This window comes from Anguilla rostrata, chromosome 1 (assembly GCF_018555375.3).
Source record: "Anguilla rostrata isolate EN2019 chromosome 1, ASM1855537v3, whole genome shotgun sequence".
NCBI lineage: Eukaryota > Metazoa > Chordata > Actinopteri > Anguilliformes > Anguillidae > Anguilla > Anguilla rostrata.
The window spans coordinates 66667989-66684143 of NC_057933.1; the positions used below are offsets into that span (position 1 = coordinate 66667989).

The window sequence follows — 16155 nt, forward strand, 5'->3', positions numbered from 1 at the left end:
CCCACGATAACTTCTAAAAATCTAGTGTTAGCTCAACCTATCAATTCTTGTCTGATATTTATCATTTTATTTTCGTCTTGGATTAAATCTTGCAAGTCACAGATTCGAATTAACAACCGACGATGTTCAGGATCTATTCCACATTGGGAATGCACCCGCAAATTGTATTGAAAATCTTGGTCAATCAGCAGCATGGTGGAGCAGTGAGGACAGATCAATTGGACAAAACCTAGCCCCTCTGGTTTTCCCTGACCAATTGGGACTGCCATTACGCCAGCAACTCCTCCTACTTTAAAGAGGGAACATATCCTTATGTGGCAGGCATGCCCTAATAAGGAACACGCCCGCACCACGGGTATGAACTGTTTAGTGTCACTTTCACCAGTTTGTAGAACTATGAATCTCAGAGATGGGACAGACAGCCAACGGGTAAAGTTCGCTAGTCTCAAAGTTTTATGCTTCCGAGCGTAGGCATTCAAAGCGTTGTTTCGTGGTTTACATAAGGTTGCTACGCAGTTATTTCGAATGCGAAGGCTTCACGATTTGATTTTCTGTAGTTGGGCGAATTTGACCTGCTTTTATCTGCTTTCGTTCGGACAAGGAATAGCCTACGATTGTGAGCCTGAAAACCCTGGTGTATTCCCTGCCAAATTCTGGTGAATAAAGAGTAGGATACTGTGCTTGGGGTTTCGCGAAGAACATAAACGAAGAAGAACTGTTTGGCGATCTCCTCAATTTGTATAAATGGCCAAGGCACTTAAGAGAACTGATCGAGTTTTGCCGTTGCAATATCTGTTTTAAGGCTCCATGTGCATCTATCTATGGACTGGTTTGAATGTGGGAACGTGTTACCTTTGATTCCCGACTGCAAAAGACTGTATTACTTGAAGTTGGCTCCCTTTCCTGAATTACTGATTGTTGAGAGGACTTTCAAACCTGTTGTATGAGTGTTTGTATGGTATGGAATTTTCAACATACGAAGGGAACGTCTTTTCTTACATAACGCGCATGTGGTTTCTGTTGGTAAACTGTTAGAGGTCCAAGTCCATAGCTTCAGAAATATAGGCTAGACGCTGGTTACAATATTACGGATATCAACGCAGCCTTTTACTTCTGGGAGAAAAGTGAAGCGCCTGGTTTTCGCAAGACATCGGATTTTCATCTCCTCCCTCTCTAGTCAGACTGTGCATCTGTTGTTCAAAAAGTGCTGTAGGATAGCATGGCAATGGTAGTAAACCAGTGGCAGGAGAGCATTTCAGCAGATCCAGGGTCCCAGCTCCAGATTTGCAACCAGGAGCCAGGCGGGACACCGGGGACACCCTCCGGATCCACACCAGGGAATGATGCCCTTTCCGGTGACAAAATACCCAACGTGGACTGCATGGTGTGCGGGGATAAATCAAGCGGCAAACATTACGGCCAATTTACCTGCGAAGGCTGCAAGAGTTTTTTCAAGCGTTCAGTACGTCGGAACCTGAGTTACACTTGCAGGGGAAATCGAGACTGCCCCATCGACCAGCACCATCGGAATCAATGCCAGTATTGCCGCTTAAAGAAGTGCCTAAAAGTCGGAATGAGGAGAGAGGGTGAGTTTGGGTTGTGGTTTCAGTAGGCTACTGGTCAAGTTGGTTTGCAACAAATCGCATCTATAATTTGATCTGAAGCCTAAAATCAATTCTGAAATAAATGAGCAGCACTTTCAGGCTACTGGTGGATAAACTTCTCCATGTGTGCAGTTTCGTGTTGATTCATCTAAAGGTCGATTGCGGTTAGTATAGGCTATGCTCGCATAGAATGGTTGTAAATGACAGATTTTTCTCTTCACCAAGGCCGATAAAGAAAACATGCTTGGCACAGTGTCAACTCCATCGCAAACACACAGCCAGTCGGATCTGTTCAATTAATTAGCGTGAAGTTCTGGTGTTTCATACGACCCCTTTAGTTTTTTTTTTTTAATTATGCTGTTCACCCCTCGACACCCTTGATCGCGGCAAAAGTAGCGCGCTGAGCTTACTGTGTTGTGGGTGATTAAGAACGGGTCAATTAGTGTAAAAGGGGACAGTGGCAATGTGTACACAACAGAATGTTTCAGCCTTAATCAGGCTGTTAGTACTCAATCACGTCGTGTTCAATCAGGCCGCTTGTGTCAGTTTTAACACACAGGCACCGAAGATATTGTCGGTGTTTCTAGCGATTGTATATTATTATTTGTTATTTATTGTTTAAGCATGACATTTAATTAATGCTTAAACAATAAAATACAGTTTTCGGTTGTAAATGACATAATAGTTTTAAACTTTCACATTCTGTCAGTTCTTTAGCCAGTCTATGTTCTGTCAATGAAAATACTGGCATGGATGTGTTCTACTGAAGGCATACATCTTTTTGTTAACTAGCTACAAAAGCTAGGTAAACCCTCAACTACTGCCGACCAGGTTTATCTATAGTTTCTTTATTACCACTCTTATTCATTCTGCCCTTATCTTTAATGAGTTTTATTCTGATGAGGAAATGTATGTCTTCCATAGATGGCGCTAATGATTGGACAAATTATATTGTAGGCCTATACTCCACTGCAGGCAATTGGGAATGCATGCATATGTTGCAGGTTAATTTTGACCAAGCACACAGGACACCGCAAAATATTGAGCTTTATCGACTCAGGGCGACTGAAATGACAGTTGTACAAACACAGTTTTAGTAACTGCTTCCCACATGCTATGAACGTGTCCGCGCCCAGTCTGATTATGCTCTTCATGCATAACTGGTGTGCTGCTGTACAAAATCCAATTTCCAAGGACCACATAGGCTATATAAAACACATCAGTGTGAATTTATTCAGTCATGCATTTATGTCTAACTGAACCCATGGAAAACGTCCGAAGCACGAGTGTTGACCTTTAATTTAAATGAACATGACCATGTAAATTAGATTAGGCTACTGTCACTCTTGGCAGATTTTAAAAAAAGGAAGCATGGTAGTAGGCTATTTGTCGGTTTTCCTATGAATAATTTCTCCGTGATATATAATTATGTACATTTAGGTGCTATTTGCCAACGGTTGCTTCTATGGTTGTCAAACAGTTAAACACTTCTAGATACAACATTCGTCTGTTAGGCTACTGTTTTTTTCTGGTGATGTTCGCAGTTGCGCTTTAAACTTTTCACCTTGACTGAGGCAATCATGATCTTGTTTCCCAATTTGATTTGTTCAAATTCGTGCCAACTAGAGGCTATAAATATGCCACATCCATACCATCAGTGTAATACCTTTTAACATTTTAATTATCCAATCAAGGCAGAATACCTACGGCGTGGTATTCACTTTTTCTTTTAATGTAGACCACGCATATTCGTTTTATAGCGATATTTCTATACGTAATGTAAGACAACCCACTTGTTGATTATTGCCCACATTGAATGTCTTTGTAATGATACTTGATAAAATGTGTTCATGCTGCACCATGTTCGGTTTTGCTAAATTAAAAACAAAACAAAAAAAAAAAAAAACAACAACATATATATATAGCCTATATCTAGGCCTACATTTATTTTTCAAGAATGAAAAATACAACTTTGTTGTTACTCATGAAGATTTCACATATGTCTAATTAGTTGGAAATACTCATTCGAAAACCGTTTATATCTGTTGGAGTTACTTTTAAAAGCAGCCGCTACTCTGGAACATTTGGTTAATGCTGCTGAAAATATACTCAAAGCCCTCTTTCGCTATGCCAAAGAGTTTATGCATAAGTCATATCCCTTCTTAAAAATTCAAGGGGTCGCCTGACAAGTAATATATAGAAAACGCCGTGGAATATGAGTTGCCATAATTTCGGTTAGTTTCTTTCCAGTACAATTAGTCGGCTTCTTCTGGATTTAGGTCCAGTCAATTTTCTTGTAGAGTATCCCAAGCAACCACAAGATAAACCATTGTTTAACGTTAGCGCCGACAACTCATCGGGATTTTTCAAGATACAAAGAACACCATTGTCGATGTAGTAAAAAAACGAGGCCGGTAAATAACACAATAATATATTATGTTCAGTTTAATATACCGCACATTTAAGCATCGACGCCAAAATTATTGCTTCCATAAAATGTTTTCTGAAGAATAAGTCGCACTTTTATAATGCGCCCTACATTCGAGACAATATGCATAGAAAATTACAGGGTAGTGGAGAAGCCCATGGAACCCCTGTACATGCGACCCCTGAGATCATTTCTGTACATTCAAAAAAAAAAAAAAAGTCTAGGGCTGCAGTGAAATAAACAGTATATGGTGAATATATATATCGTGGGTTTGATACAGGCGTCGAAGGCAATGCTTTTATGACCTGCAGACTAACATTTGTTTTGGTTATCTGTAAGTGGATGATAAGAAGGGTGACTCCGTACTATTGTTATTTTTTAAAATATATTTGAGAACTTCCTAAAGAACAATTAAGTAATTGAATGGCAAATTGCAAATATGCTTGGTTGGATTTAGGCTGTGACAAATACAGGATGATGGAATTTATGAGGCTTATTTTTAAATTATTGGTATGTCTGATCTCTTTGCCATTTGCCATACAATGATCAAAGGACCTGGTAAGAACGTTTGATAAATATCACCTGGAGTATAGAGTTTAGTCCAAATACAGGATACAGTCATTTGGCTTCAGCATTCAGCAACATTTAAATTAAGTTACTTAACTTTGACAACAACTCATAGTATGCTGAAAATAAGGTTTTGAAAAGAAATCCATTTTTGTACTTCGTAATACCTGTATTCATATATCCTACTCTGTAGTTTTTCACCATCAGGTGATTGTATGAATAGTAAAATGTTTCTTAATATAGATAGGATTGTATGTTAAAGGCAGTGGTGTCATTTTCTTGTGCTTGAAATCTGTTGTCTATTTATTTTTTTATTTCTCAACAATAAGTGGTTCAGTTTTTCATCCAAGCAAAGACTCTATTTAAGTATTTCAGTCTGGTGTTGAAGTACATACAAGAAATCAGTGGGTTTCCAATGACTTAATCTGATTTGACAGCACTAAGACTGTGTTTTGTTGGGTTTCTCATACTGTGAACAAAGAAAATGAAGACAGAACATTAAACAGTTCTTACTCTGGTGTTTTTCTATTCTCTTGGTCCAAGCTGTCTGGACTTGGGAGACTTGTGCAAGTCTAAGATCGCAAAGGACTCCAAAAATCCTTGTGTAAGCATTACTGTTGGATTACGGTTTAATGCTCCAGTTCTTTATCTACATTCTCATTATACTAGCCAACAACACATGCTTTCCCTGACACCCCTGCAGCGTGTTATAAGTGGGAGGAACTGACTTATTGGCTTTCTTTTTCCTGTTGGATTTAAAATGTTTCAGAAACCCAGTAGCCAGAGAAAACAATTAATTATATTAATATGCAGTTTCCCAAAAAAAGAAAATGGCTATTGTTGGTTGCAGAGCTCTATGGCATTATTGTTAATGTTCTGAATTCAAGACTGGAGAGATATAGTATCAAGAAACAGGCACAACATACTTTGACGTTCTCAGAGAGATATTTTTACCTATACAGTATATGGATTGTAGTTGAAATATATACAGTAAAAATACATTTGTTTACTGGAACAGCAGCAAAAAGGTCATTTTGGCAGGCAAGACCAAGATTCCTCAAACGTGCTTCAGTTTAACCCCTGCTGAAGTCAACTCCCCCCTGGCATTTGTTTTGTAAGTGTCAGTTTCTCTTTCATCGTGTTTATCCATCTCCTCCCCATTTACGCCACTCCCTGGTCACAAAACTGCCGCACATGCAGTTCAGTGTCAGAGGAGAGAAGTCAGTCTTAATTCTTTTTGTAATACTCGGTTATCTGTAAGTATAGCTTTAGACATCAAGATTATTTGCTGAGAACATTTTATGAATCTTTCCTCTCATTGTCAAATCTTGCTAATCCTAGAGCAGAAATGATTGCTTGTGCTTAATAAAATGGGAATGTTTTGTTCCACTTGTCTATTTCTCTTTAAGCTCACAGATTTTGCACTGATGGCTATAATGCATTTATGCATTATATGTATTCATTTATGTATGAGCTAATGTAGTGAAAATAACTTTGTGAAAATAATTCACAGTCCAGTTTATAGAGATCAGTGAATCTTTTCAAAAATCTGCTCTGCTTTGATGCAAAAAAAACAAAAAACCGAAATACCTTAAAGACCAGAGACATGTTTAAAAATGTTTACAAAACCATTTAATGTGGTTGTGGAATATGTTTAATGTGGGAAAATGTAAGATAACTTTTTTCACTCAACTCACCTCATTTTCAGTGAACTAAGGCTCTTCATGCCAAGCGAATTCGGTTGCTCCAGGTTTTTCAAGCCATATTTGTATCTGAGATATTAGAGTCTGTAACCTACATCACTGACTGGTAACTTCATTTTAGGTCATTTTCACAAAATTATATTGATGATATGCTATGACTGATGAAGTGACATTTATTCAATGAATATTATTATGTAAAAATACTTAAAATAAAATTACTAGTCTGCGATGTAAGCTGCAATATTGTAGTGATATTACAGGTATGCATGCAGCTTGAAAAAATTTTTTTATGTCATTGATACTGTTTTTACAAGAGTCTCCTCCCTCTCACCTTGTGGGGCCTTCAGCTGCTAAGCATAACATAAGTTTTATTTTATTCCTTTTCCTTTGGCATAAAAATGATGCCTGTAGAGATCTTTTCCCTAATGACTTCCCTTTGTATTGTTTACAGTGCAAGTGTTTAATCAATATATTTTAGCATTAAATAATGCTAAATGCTAATTCTTTCTCATGGAAAAGGAATGGTTACCAACAGCAGAATGACACTCACAGATAATGAGTTACACAACAAGTTACACACACACACACACACACACACGCACAATGGGCTATACAATTGACTTGCCAGCGGGATCCTAGAGAGCTCCTCATAAGAAGTTGGGCTATTTCTTAATGCTGTGTGGCTGCTAGCCGGCTGTGTCTCCCACATTTAGAAGCAAGACGTTCTCGCTCACTAGTTCTGGTCACGTGCACTGTGGCGGCCGGTTCCTCCTGCAAACCTGGCTCACATGGGCCGGCATAGTGTGAAATGTAGGTCAGTGGAAATCAAACATTAATAATGGAGCGGACTGAGGAAAACAGCAAATGCAACAGTGAAACATGATGTTAAGGGAAACATTACCATACTGCTGACAGCAGAACTTTTATTGACTAACTTGCTGTTAGGCAATCAGAAAAGGAGCTGTTTGCATTCCTTTGCTCTGTTATTTTCTGGCATGTTCTGTTTGAAGATAGAAATAAGTCATGTTACTCCCTACACAAACATACAAGGCTCATTTCTCTGCAACAGTAGAGCTTAATTAGTTAAATAAAACTAGGTCAACAGCATTCACACTGGCCAAACTACAGTATTTCATACACCTGTTACACTGTACTGAATTAACCTAAACCTTTTCAGACAAGGTTAAAACATTCAAGGTGAGATGCTTTTCAGAGGGGAAGCGTACATCTGTACATGAATTTGGATAGTCTCTGTCAAAGTTTAGAAAGCTATTGCTTTGCTTTCCATGTAGTCAGTCCCCTCCCCCTTTTTGTGCTAGTGCCATCTTGGAAGTGTTCCCAGATGAAAAATGCTAGGGGGCTTCACTACCCTTTGGTGTACTAGTTTCGAGATCCTGGTTCATTTGGGGGATCTCTGCCACAAATGACAGTTGGAATCAGAAAAACTAACTTTGAGAATCATGTCTCCAGATTGAGTGTCACTGCAGGCCGAGTTTCGGTTATTAATTTATCTTTGAATCGTCAAAGCTGTTATTCACCCAGTGATTATTAAAAGAGACGTTAAGCTAGTGTGCCCAGGCGACCTCATGCAAAGCTCCCTTTTTCCTTGTTTGTCCAGGAGGAAGTGGCAGAGAGTTCACGCTGTTAAATGCAGAAAAAAAGAGAAAAAACGCTGGGCTCATGCCACAGTTTTACCCGTAGCTTCATGCTTCACGAGTTTGGATCAATTAGAGAGGCGGTGGGGTCCAGATGTAGCGTGTGAAGGAGAGGGGCGGGCAAGGGGGGTGGCTTTGTTCATCTTTTTTCATTGGGCTTCACTCTCCCACATTGAAGACGGTGTCCTTGTAAAACTCTGACAATGCACTTAGCTCCCAAGGCTCAAACTTTGGCATCTCTGAGATTCTGTCATTAAGGGAGATGTGATGCATGGAGATATATTGTTAGTATGGGGTTATTTTATTTCTTGCTGAGACAAAATAAGTTCTTGTGTGAATAGCACATGAATAGCAAATTAATATACAACATCCTTATTGGAATGACTCCCATACAGTCACTGGAGTCATTTGGGGATTTACCAGCCTGTGAGCATTCTGCAGAAAGGGATGGAGAAAGCTTTCAATGGTTCCTCGAGGCTTCTGTTTCTAATGCCCAAATGAAGAAGAGTCTCAGTCACTGTCTACGATGCAATACACTCAAAAAAACTTGTGTTAGCTGGGCCTGCTAGGCAATGGTTAACTTGCGGGCCCCATCAGTCTCAAAGCTTGTGTTCTCATTACTTTGTCGGAGTTGATCCTGGATCAGATTATGGTGCGTCATCAGGCTCTTATCAGTCTTGCAAGAGAGTCTTCTATGTGTGTCAAATGTATGCCAAACAAAACAGTTATTCACATGACAAATATGTCACTTCTCCTTTGGAGTGTGTCAGCCTTAACGAGACAGTGACAGGTTCCACCTGTTATAATCCCTGCTGTGACTAGAGAGGGAATGGTCTGTCACTGATGAACGGTACATCTTAGAGTACTCATATCGTACCATATCACTTGTAGAGAACTTACATTATAGAGATTATTAAACAGGGACAAGCCACAGTGTGTGTGGTGAAGTGTACAAAAATTGAAAATGACAAATGTATTGTGAGCTGAAGGCGTTAATGGTCTTATTTTTGAATCTTCCCTGTCCTCTCCCTCTGCTCTGTCTCTTCAAGTCACACCCCCTCAGTTCTTACTTTCCTGGGCCCAGGCTCCCCAAGTGCAACCAGTTGCAACCAGATGTCTCCTGCAGAACTAGAGAGGGCAGGATCTGCCCTGTGTTTGGGACTTGCTGCTGTCGATTGAGGAAAGCAGGCAGATCATTGAACCCATCCAAGTTTATCATTTTATCCAGTTTTTATCTTGTTTATTCAGTTTCCATTTTCACACATTCCTTGTCTTGTCCCACTCCCTCATTCACTGTTTGTCTCCATCATCCTCATCGTCTTCCCTCCCCCTCACTCTGCATGTCTCTGTCCCTTTCTCCTCTACTCTTTCACTTCCTCCGATCTATAGCAGATGTGTCATTGTTCTTGGACAATATGGTGGTACATTTAAATATGTTCAGAAAACGTCACATAGGCAGCAAGTGATGATACACAGTAATATGCAGCCTTGTCCAAGAGTGAAACTCACAAAATAGCCAGGGACTTTAATGTGGTCCATATGCCATTTTAAGACAAAATAGCTAATAGTTTGGATTTAATAGATAAGATTCTGGTGTTAATCTGGAGATAAAATTTAAAAGATAAAATTCTGGAGTTAATACTGCAGAACTTAAAAATGAATTTAAAAAAATCTAAACTGAAGGTCCTTTCTCCCTGTTTAAAAACATTTTAAACTAAAAGTTTATGATTATTTCATCACATTGAGATAAAGTAATTATTGCCCTTCATTCACACTCTAATAAAGCACTCATTGAATTTACTGAGTGCCTGAGGTCTAAGGTAGCTGTCCAGAATGTTTCAGCATTCAAGGTGCTTGCAATTGTGAAAAGCTAAAATGCTTTTTAATCCATTGGATGCCATAATTAATCTGATATGAGCTACTTTATTAAATTTACTGAGGAACATCATCAGTAAAGTGGATGTCATGCACTCATTCTTGTAAATATTCTTTATGATGATTATGGTTATTTAAAGAAGTCTCTGAAGTGTTTTCCCTTCAATGTTATATTCATTGTGGTTCAAAGTATTTGTCTTTGAATCTATGCAAGCCTTATCTCTGTCTTAAACATTTATAATTTGCTTAATTGCCTACAGGATCTTATGTAGTGAGTGAAATAGGCAACATATTCTGATATCATGCTTAAATACACTACTTCAAGAACAAAATCATTAGTTAGTACATTGGAAATATAGGCCAGATATTTTAAATAAAGCTTATGCAGAATAATTGGCACCACTTTGCTTCATTAGATTTGATTAGCCCTGCAGAATATCAACAATGAAATACACTTTACATTTAAATAATCAGTCTGTCGAACTCCAGAAGAAACTGCAAGAATTGAATATTGCAGTTATTGGTTATTCAATTGCTTAAATTTGTAAATAATTCAGTCAAAAGCTTAGGGAAGTGCTTACAGGATGCACAGACATAAACATGATAAATGAATTTATGAATGAGATGGAACAATCTGTTATCAGATCTTGTAAAACTAATTAAGCATGAAGAATCTTCTGTTTACTGGGGATGATAAGACTGGTAAAGCTGTCAGAAATATTTTCAGGATGGCTAAACAGGTGTTTGGAGGCATAGAGACTGGCCTCTGTGCCGCACTCGCTTGTGGTTCTTAGACCTTTGTAAAGACGAGGCGTGAAAAACCATGCTGTATGGGTCATTGGTCATTAGTCATTGATTATTCATTATTCATGAGTAGCTACAGCTTCACAGGTAGAGCAGGAACGCACCAAGAGCCACTGGTCACTTGACTTGGTGTTAAAAGTTGCATCCAACACATCATGGTGAAGGTTTGAATTCCACCCACTGTCATGATTATTCAATGATATGCCATGTTTATGGCTTGTATGTTCCAGGTTTTTCCCTAACCCATAAAGTATCTAAGGGTTCAGAAATCATTGGATTGCATATATCTGACTTTATCTTGTTTGTGCATTGCAAAAATAATTATAAATGTGCAATAGCTATCATCGGAATCAATTAAATTTATTGTCTGTCAAACTATGATTAGAAAGCAGAACAACTTCTTTGGCACTTGCCAAGAGTAACCTAACACAACTGGCCATTGCCACATATGAATTTACTTTACTGACTCTCTGTCCTCTTTTTCAGCTGTGCAGCGTGGACGCATGTCCAACTCCCAGTCCAGCCCGGGACAGTACCTGACCAATGGCAGCGAGGTCTACAACGGGCAGCCCTACCTGTCGGGCTTCATCTCCCTGCTACTGCGGGCAGAGCCATACCCGACTTCTCGCTATGGAGCCCAGTGCATGCAGTCCAACAACCTGATGGGCATCGAGAACATCTGTGAGCTGGCCGCCCGCCTGCTCTTCAGCGCCGTGGAGTGGGCCAAGAACATCCCCTTCTTCCCCGATCTGCAGCTCATGGACCAGGTTAGATCTGCCGGAATGAGTCGACCATGAATGTTCAATACTGTCTGATCCAGCTGTCCCCGTGCTGTCACTCATTATCAAGATGCATATGACTTAGCCACTTAGCCAGTGATATTAGAAATGCCTGTGGATTTGGTTACTTCAGTCTGTGTTTCCTGTAGCTCTACTTCAGCTAACCACCAATTTTGCATATAGAATAATGTAAAAGACAAGTCAAATCCTGATTGCCTATTTTGTATTTTGCTGCCAATAGATCTTATAATTAAAGCTATGGAATACTTAATGTCAATGTTACTCTGACTAAGCAGACCATATGCACAAGCTCAGCAAATATAGTGCATTTGTCCTTCTTCCATTAATTGGTTCAATCCAATTGCTTATGAGAGAGCATCTGCGTCAGGCTTTGTATTTCTGTATGTGGCCAACTGGGTCTGTTAGGCCCACACTTTAGATCCCGGCATGGGCACATTCTGACAAACTGTCCAATGCCCTGTCCCTAGGTGGCGCTGTTGCGCATGTCGTGGAGCGAGCTGTTTGTTCTGAATGCCGCCCAGTGCTCCATGCCCCTGCACGTGGCTCCCCTGCTGGCCGCCGCCGGCCTGCACGCCTCGCCCATGTCCGCCGAGCGAGTGGTGGCCTTCATGGACCACATCCGCGTCTTCCAGGAGCAGGTGGAGAAGCTGAAGGCCCTGCAGGTGGACACGGCCGAGTACTCCTGCCTCAAGTCCATCGTGCTCTTCACCTCCGGTTAGTGTTAGCGCTCCATTGGGGTTACCCTAGGGTCCTTTCAGCTGAAGCTGTCAATCAAAGCTTTCACCCACTGTCCACTCACTGTGCTGAATTTGAGGGGTGGCATGGAACAAACAAAAGGGCTCCCTTACCATGCCGACCCTAATAAACATTATATATACACACAGATAATATCTGGAACAAGCCGTAAAAAAACACAAAACCATAACTTATTATTCATATGGTAATCCATATTCTTCTTCTTCTTCTTATTCTTATTATTCTTATTATATTTTGCTTAGTATATTCCTTTCATAGGGATCACCTTAAATGCTTCCAAAAAATAATTATAGTCATTACACATGAGGCTGCCTTTATATACATGTGTATTTAAATAGGAGCAGTACCAAGGGGATTGTGGAGCTTCATCACAAAGTCACCTGCTGTAAGGGCTGGTGGCTGATCATTCCAAAAGCGAAGAGCAGTCCTGTCTTTGGTCCACATGTATAATAAAAGAAAATCTGGGATCAGAGATCTCTCGCACACTTGTCTTTATTTTCAAGAACTCACCCTCTTCCTCGTCTCCCACCTCAGCCTGTCAGAAACACTTTCCTGGACCTTTCTCACATCCACACTACTTCCAAATGGATGTCTGAACCCTTCTCTACACATTTTTTCATCACTTGCTTCTCTGTGGTCCCATCCATTATTGAAACCAACCAGACGGCCCCCACCCCTGCCACCCTAGCTGAATAATGCATGCTGAGGAACAGCGAGAGGGATTCTCCACCGCCTGGCCCTGACCTACATAACCCCTGTAGCCGGGGGCAGAATTTATCCAATCTACCCGCCTGTCTCAGGCAGCCCCGCCCCCCTGTCGGGACCTGCAGATGGGGGTTATCTGGGACAGGCAAAGCAATGCCTCTATAGTCTGCCCAAAATTCCTACTGCTTCATACTGTTCCCAAAAGGGGTGCGTCTGAGATTCCAGAACTCACCTAAAAGCCTTGTGGTCATGTAGTGTTTACTAAGCGTATGTATGGCAGGGGGAAACAAAGACAGAATGTATTGAGGGAAAGATTAAGGCACATCTGTTTTATCCTTCTTTTGCCATGCAAATGTAGCCAAATTTTGATCTGCATTTGACGATGGAAATGTCACACAAAGCCAATTTCCACAGTAATAGCTCTCAGTCACTGTGGAAGTATGAAGCAAACTCTCTTGTGTTGAATGGAACGGGTAGGTATATTACAGGGCCAGTAACCAAGAACTTCATCAAAGCTGTAGCATGATTGGTTCTTCGCCTGTGAGACACTGTTTTTGAGAAATGTTTCAAAAACTGTAACGCACCCATTTTACAAGTTCCAAAATAATAAAATAGGGTTAATACTACAGTATGGCCTACATTAGAAAGACCACTAACAAACTGTCCTATTAGAAAATAAAAGCTGCTGAAACTATGGTTGACATACAATCAATTGATAATTCATTTCTGCTTGGTACAACCAATGAAACATTCTTCCAGGGATTAAAATAGACATTGCAACCCGTTCCAAACACCATAAAGACAGTATTTTCTAAAAATTAATTGCACATTTTTTGAGATAAGCCGTGTGTATCCTTTAAGGCAGCTTTCTGAAAAAATAAAATCTCTACTATGCTGATTTCATTTGGACAAGAATCAAGATGATGAAAAATTCTGACATATTCCACTGAGGGCCTTGTAGAGGAGATATTACTCTAAATATGGAGTGGTGATGTAATATTGTGTGTGGGGGCTGAATTCAGGGAGCTATCCAACACTACAGATCAAGACAGTTTCTTTCAATTGGTATCTCTTCTCTCTGTGGGGATGTTAAACATACTGGTGCTCAACTGCACAAGATCAGCATGGCAACTTGTCACTACTGGTGACTGGTCACAGTTCTATTGGATCACATTAGCTTTGGGTGCCAGCTGATGTTTCCTTTGTACTGTATTTCTAATTCAATTAAGACACTTACAGAATGTCATCAAACATAAATGAATCCCATTTTTTAAAAGTCTGCTCTTTTTTGACCTTGAATTGTTTACCTGCTTGTCAGATAAAATGTCTCCATTCATATTATTTTTTACTAACTGTTGGAGAAATGTGTACCTTAGTTAGAGATCACAAAAGCCCTGCAGGTTTTCCTGAGCATTCTCTCTGTGTTCCCCTTCTCCTCAGATGCCATGGGCCTGTCAGATGTGGCCCACGTGGAGAGCATCCAGGAAAAGTCCCAGTGTGCCCTGGAAGAGTACGTGCGCAACCAGTACCCCGGCCAGCCCAACCGCTTCGGGCGCCTCCTCCTCCGGCTGCCCTCCCTGCGCATCGTCTCCTCGCCCGTCATCGAGCAGCTCTTCTTCGTTCGGCTGGTGGGGAAGACGCCCATCGAGACCCTGCTGCGTGACATGCTGCTCTCCGGCTCCAGCTACAACTGGCCCTACATGCCCGTCCAAAGGGAGCGGCCGCTTGCCCTCCACTACAACGAGAACGGGCCCTGACCACGCCCCCACGCTCACCTGGGGACCGTGGCCACCCAACAGACTCCGCCCACAAAGCCCATCCCACATCGGCACCCACTTGTTTTTAACAATGCCCCTGACCAAATGCTCTGATGTGGTCAATGGGTCAGACTCATGAAATCCGTCACATGAATTTAAGTACAGTTGGATTCAAAGGAGACTGACACAGCGAAGGGACATGTGCCAATATGCCTCCATCAAGTTAGAGGAAAGTATTTTAACATTTCAGGAACCTGTTACTGATGGCAGGTTACTCAGCAATATCTCCAGATCGATAAAGACTTGATTTGGCAACGGACATACTTGACTGAAAAAGCCTAATCTTTATCTCTCTGAAGCCAGCATCTGAAAGTTTTAAGAATTAAGAATATAAAGACACAACAAACCTCCAAGCCAATGCCAAATATGCCAGGACAATCATATAACTTCGGTGTGAAGGCATTTAAGGTTCACCACCAGCATAAAAGGAACTCCAGAACTCTGTAAGTGTCCAGGCAAAGTGAATAGAGAACTTCAGCAGAACTGTTCGGGTTGGCAGGGAGTTGGTCAGATGTACCAGCCATGATCTAGTGAGCTTACATTGCCAAAGCAGAGGCATTCTGTAGGATTTATTTGGAAGATTTATTTGGACTTCTGTGGTAAGAGACACATCAATACAGACATTTTATTTTGTCTCCAGGAAAGAGGCTTGTGCCACTCATTTGATGACTACTCAGATATATTAAGGCTTCAGACCATGTGGGATGTGGTAAAAAAAGGTAATACTTGGGACTAGGAACCAAAAGGTCAGAACAGTGCAGGGACAGGATGGACAGAAATGAATAACAAACTATCCTTCACTCCACAAACTCTCAAAAATCTTGGCATATACCTACACTCTGCTGCAACCATATCAGTGAATTTGCTTGTACAATATCATTGTAATCTCTAAAACTCAGCAAAAATTTACAGGCAACTCATAGGTAGTGAGCACCTATTGTAGTGTAGACACTATTTTTGTGTTATCCTCAATAAGATAAACAATACAAAGCAGCTTGAATGGTCAAACTCTTGTCTAATGCTGTGACATTGCACCACAGCATCAGAAGTACAGAAAAGCAGGAATTTGTAAGCCATCAGGACAGTGGACACAAGGATCTGTCTGTCTTGGAATTGTTTGTAGGTAAAATAATTTCTATGAGAGTTTGTTTTGTTTCTCTATTTTTTTGTTTTTGTTGGGAAGGCGGCCTGGATCCATTGGTTAAAAATAAAATTTGCAGTTAAAAATGTCGCCCCTGCTTGTAATAATTTAGCCAAACTGATTCCACTATCTCTCATAAAAACACCTTTCATTATAGCCACCGACCCAACAGCTACTGCAGCTTTATTTTCGAACATTCTTTACAGAGTGTGGTAACATAACATGTGTATAACCTTCATTGGCAAACAAACCCCAGAGTCACAGAAGTGTTCCAAAGGGCAGGTGTTCTGTGTGGAAATG

At 40.6% G+C, this 16155-nt stretch overlaps 1 protein-coding gene across 2 annotated transcripts; it reads left to right on the forward strand.

Moving 5' to 3' along the window:
- Positions 1-338: 338 nt before the first annotated feature.
- nr2f5 (nuclear receptor subfamily 2, group F, member 5) lies at positions 339-15945 on the forward strand. 2 transcript variants are annotated; one of them, XM_064351267.1, is made up of 4 exons: positions 339-429; positions 11123-11403; positions 11904-12150; positions 14338-15945. In XM_064351267.1, the coding sequence occupies exons 2-4, from the start codon at positions 11140-11142 to the stop codon at positions 14652-14654; spliced, it is 828 nt and encodes a 275-aa protein (XP_064207337.1). In that variant the 5' UTR covers positions 339-429; positions 11123-11139; the 3' UTR covers positions 14655-15945. The 2 variants fall into 2 exon arrangements, with proteins under 2 accessions (XP_064207337.1, XP_064207328.1); XM_064351258.1 differs by having other exon boundaries at positions 352-1586.
- Positions 15946-16155: the final 210 nt, after the last annotated feature.

Coding starts and splice junctions, on each gene's coding strand:
- nr2f5 (XM_064351258.1), top strand. CDS start 1,220: ATGGCAATGGTAGTAAACCAGTGGCAGGAGAGCATTTCAGCAGATCCA. Junction 1,587..11,122: donor AGTCGGAATGAGGAGAGAGG/GTGAGTTTGGGT, acceptor CCTCTTTTTCAG/CTGTGCAGCGTGGACGCATG. Junction 11,404..11,903: donor ATCTGCAGCTCATGGACCAG/GTTAGATCTGCC, acceptor CCCTGTCCCTAG/GTGGCGCTGTTGCGCATGTC.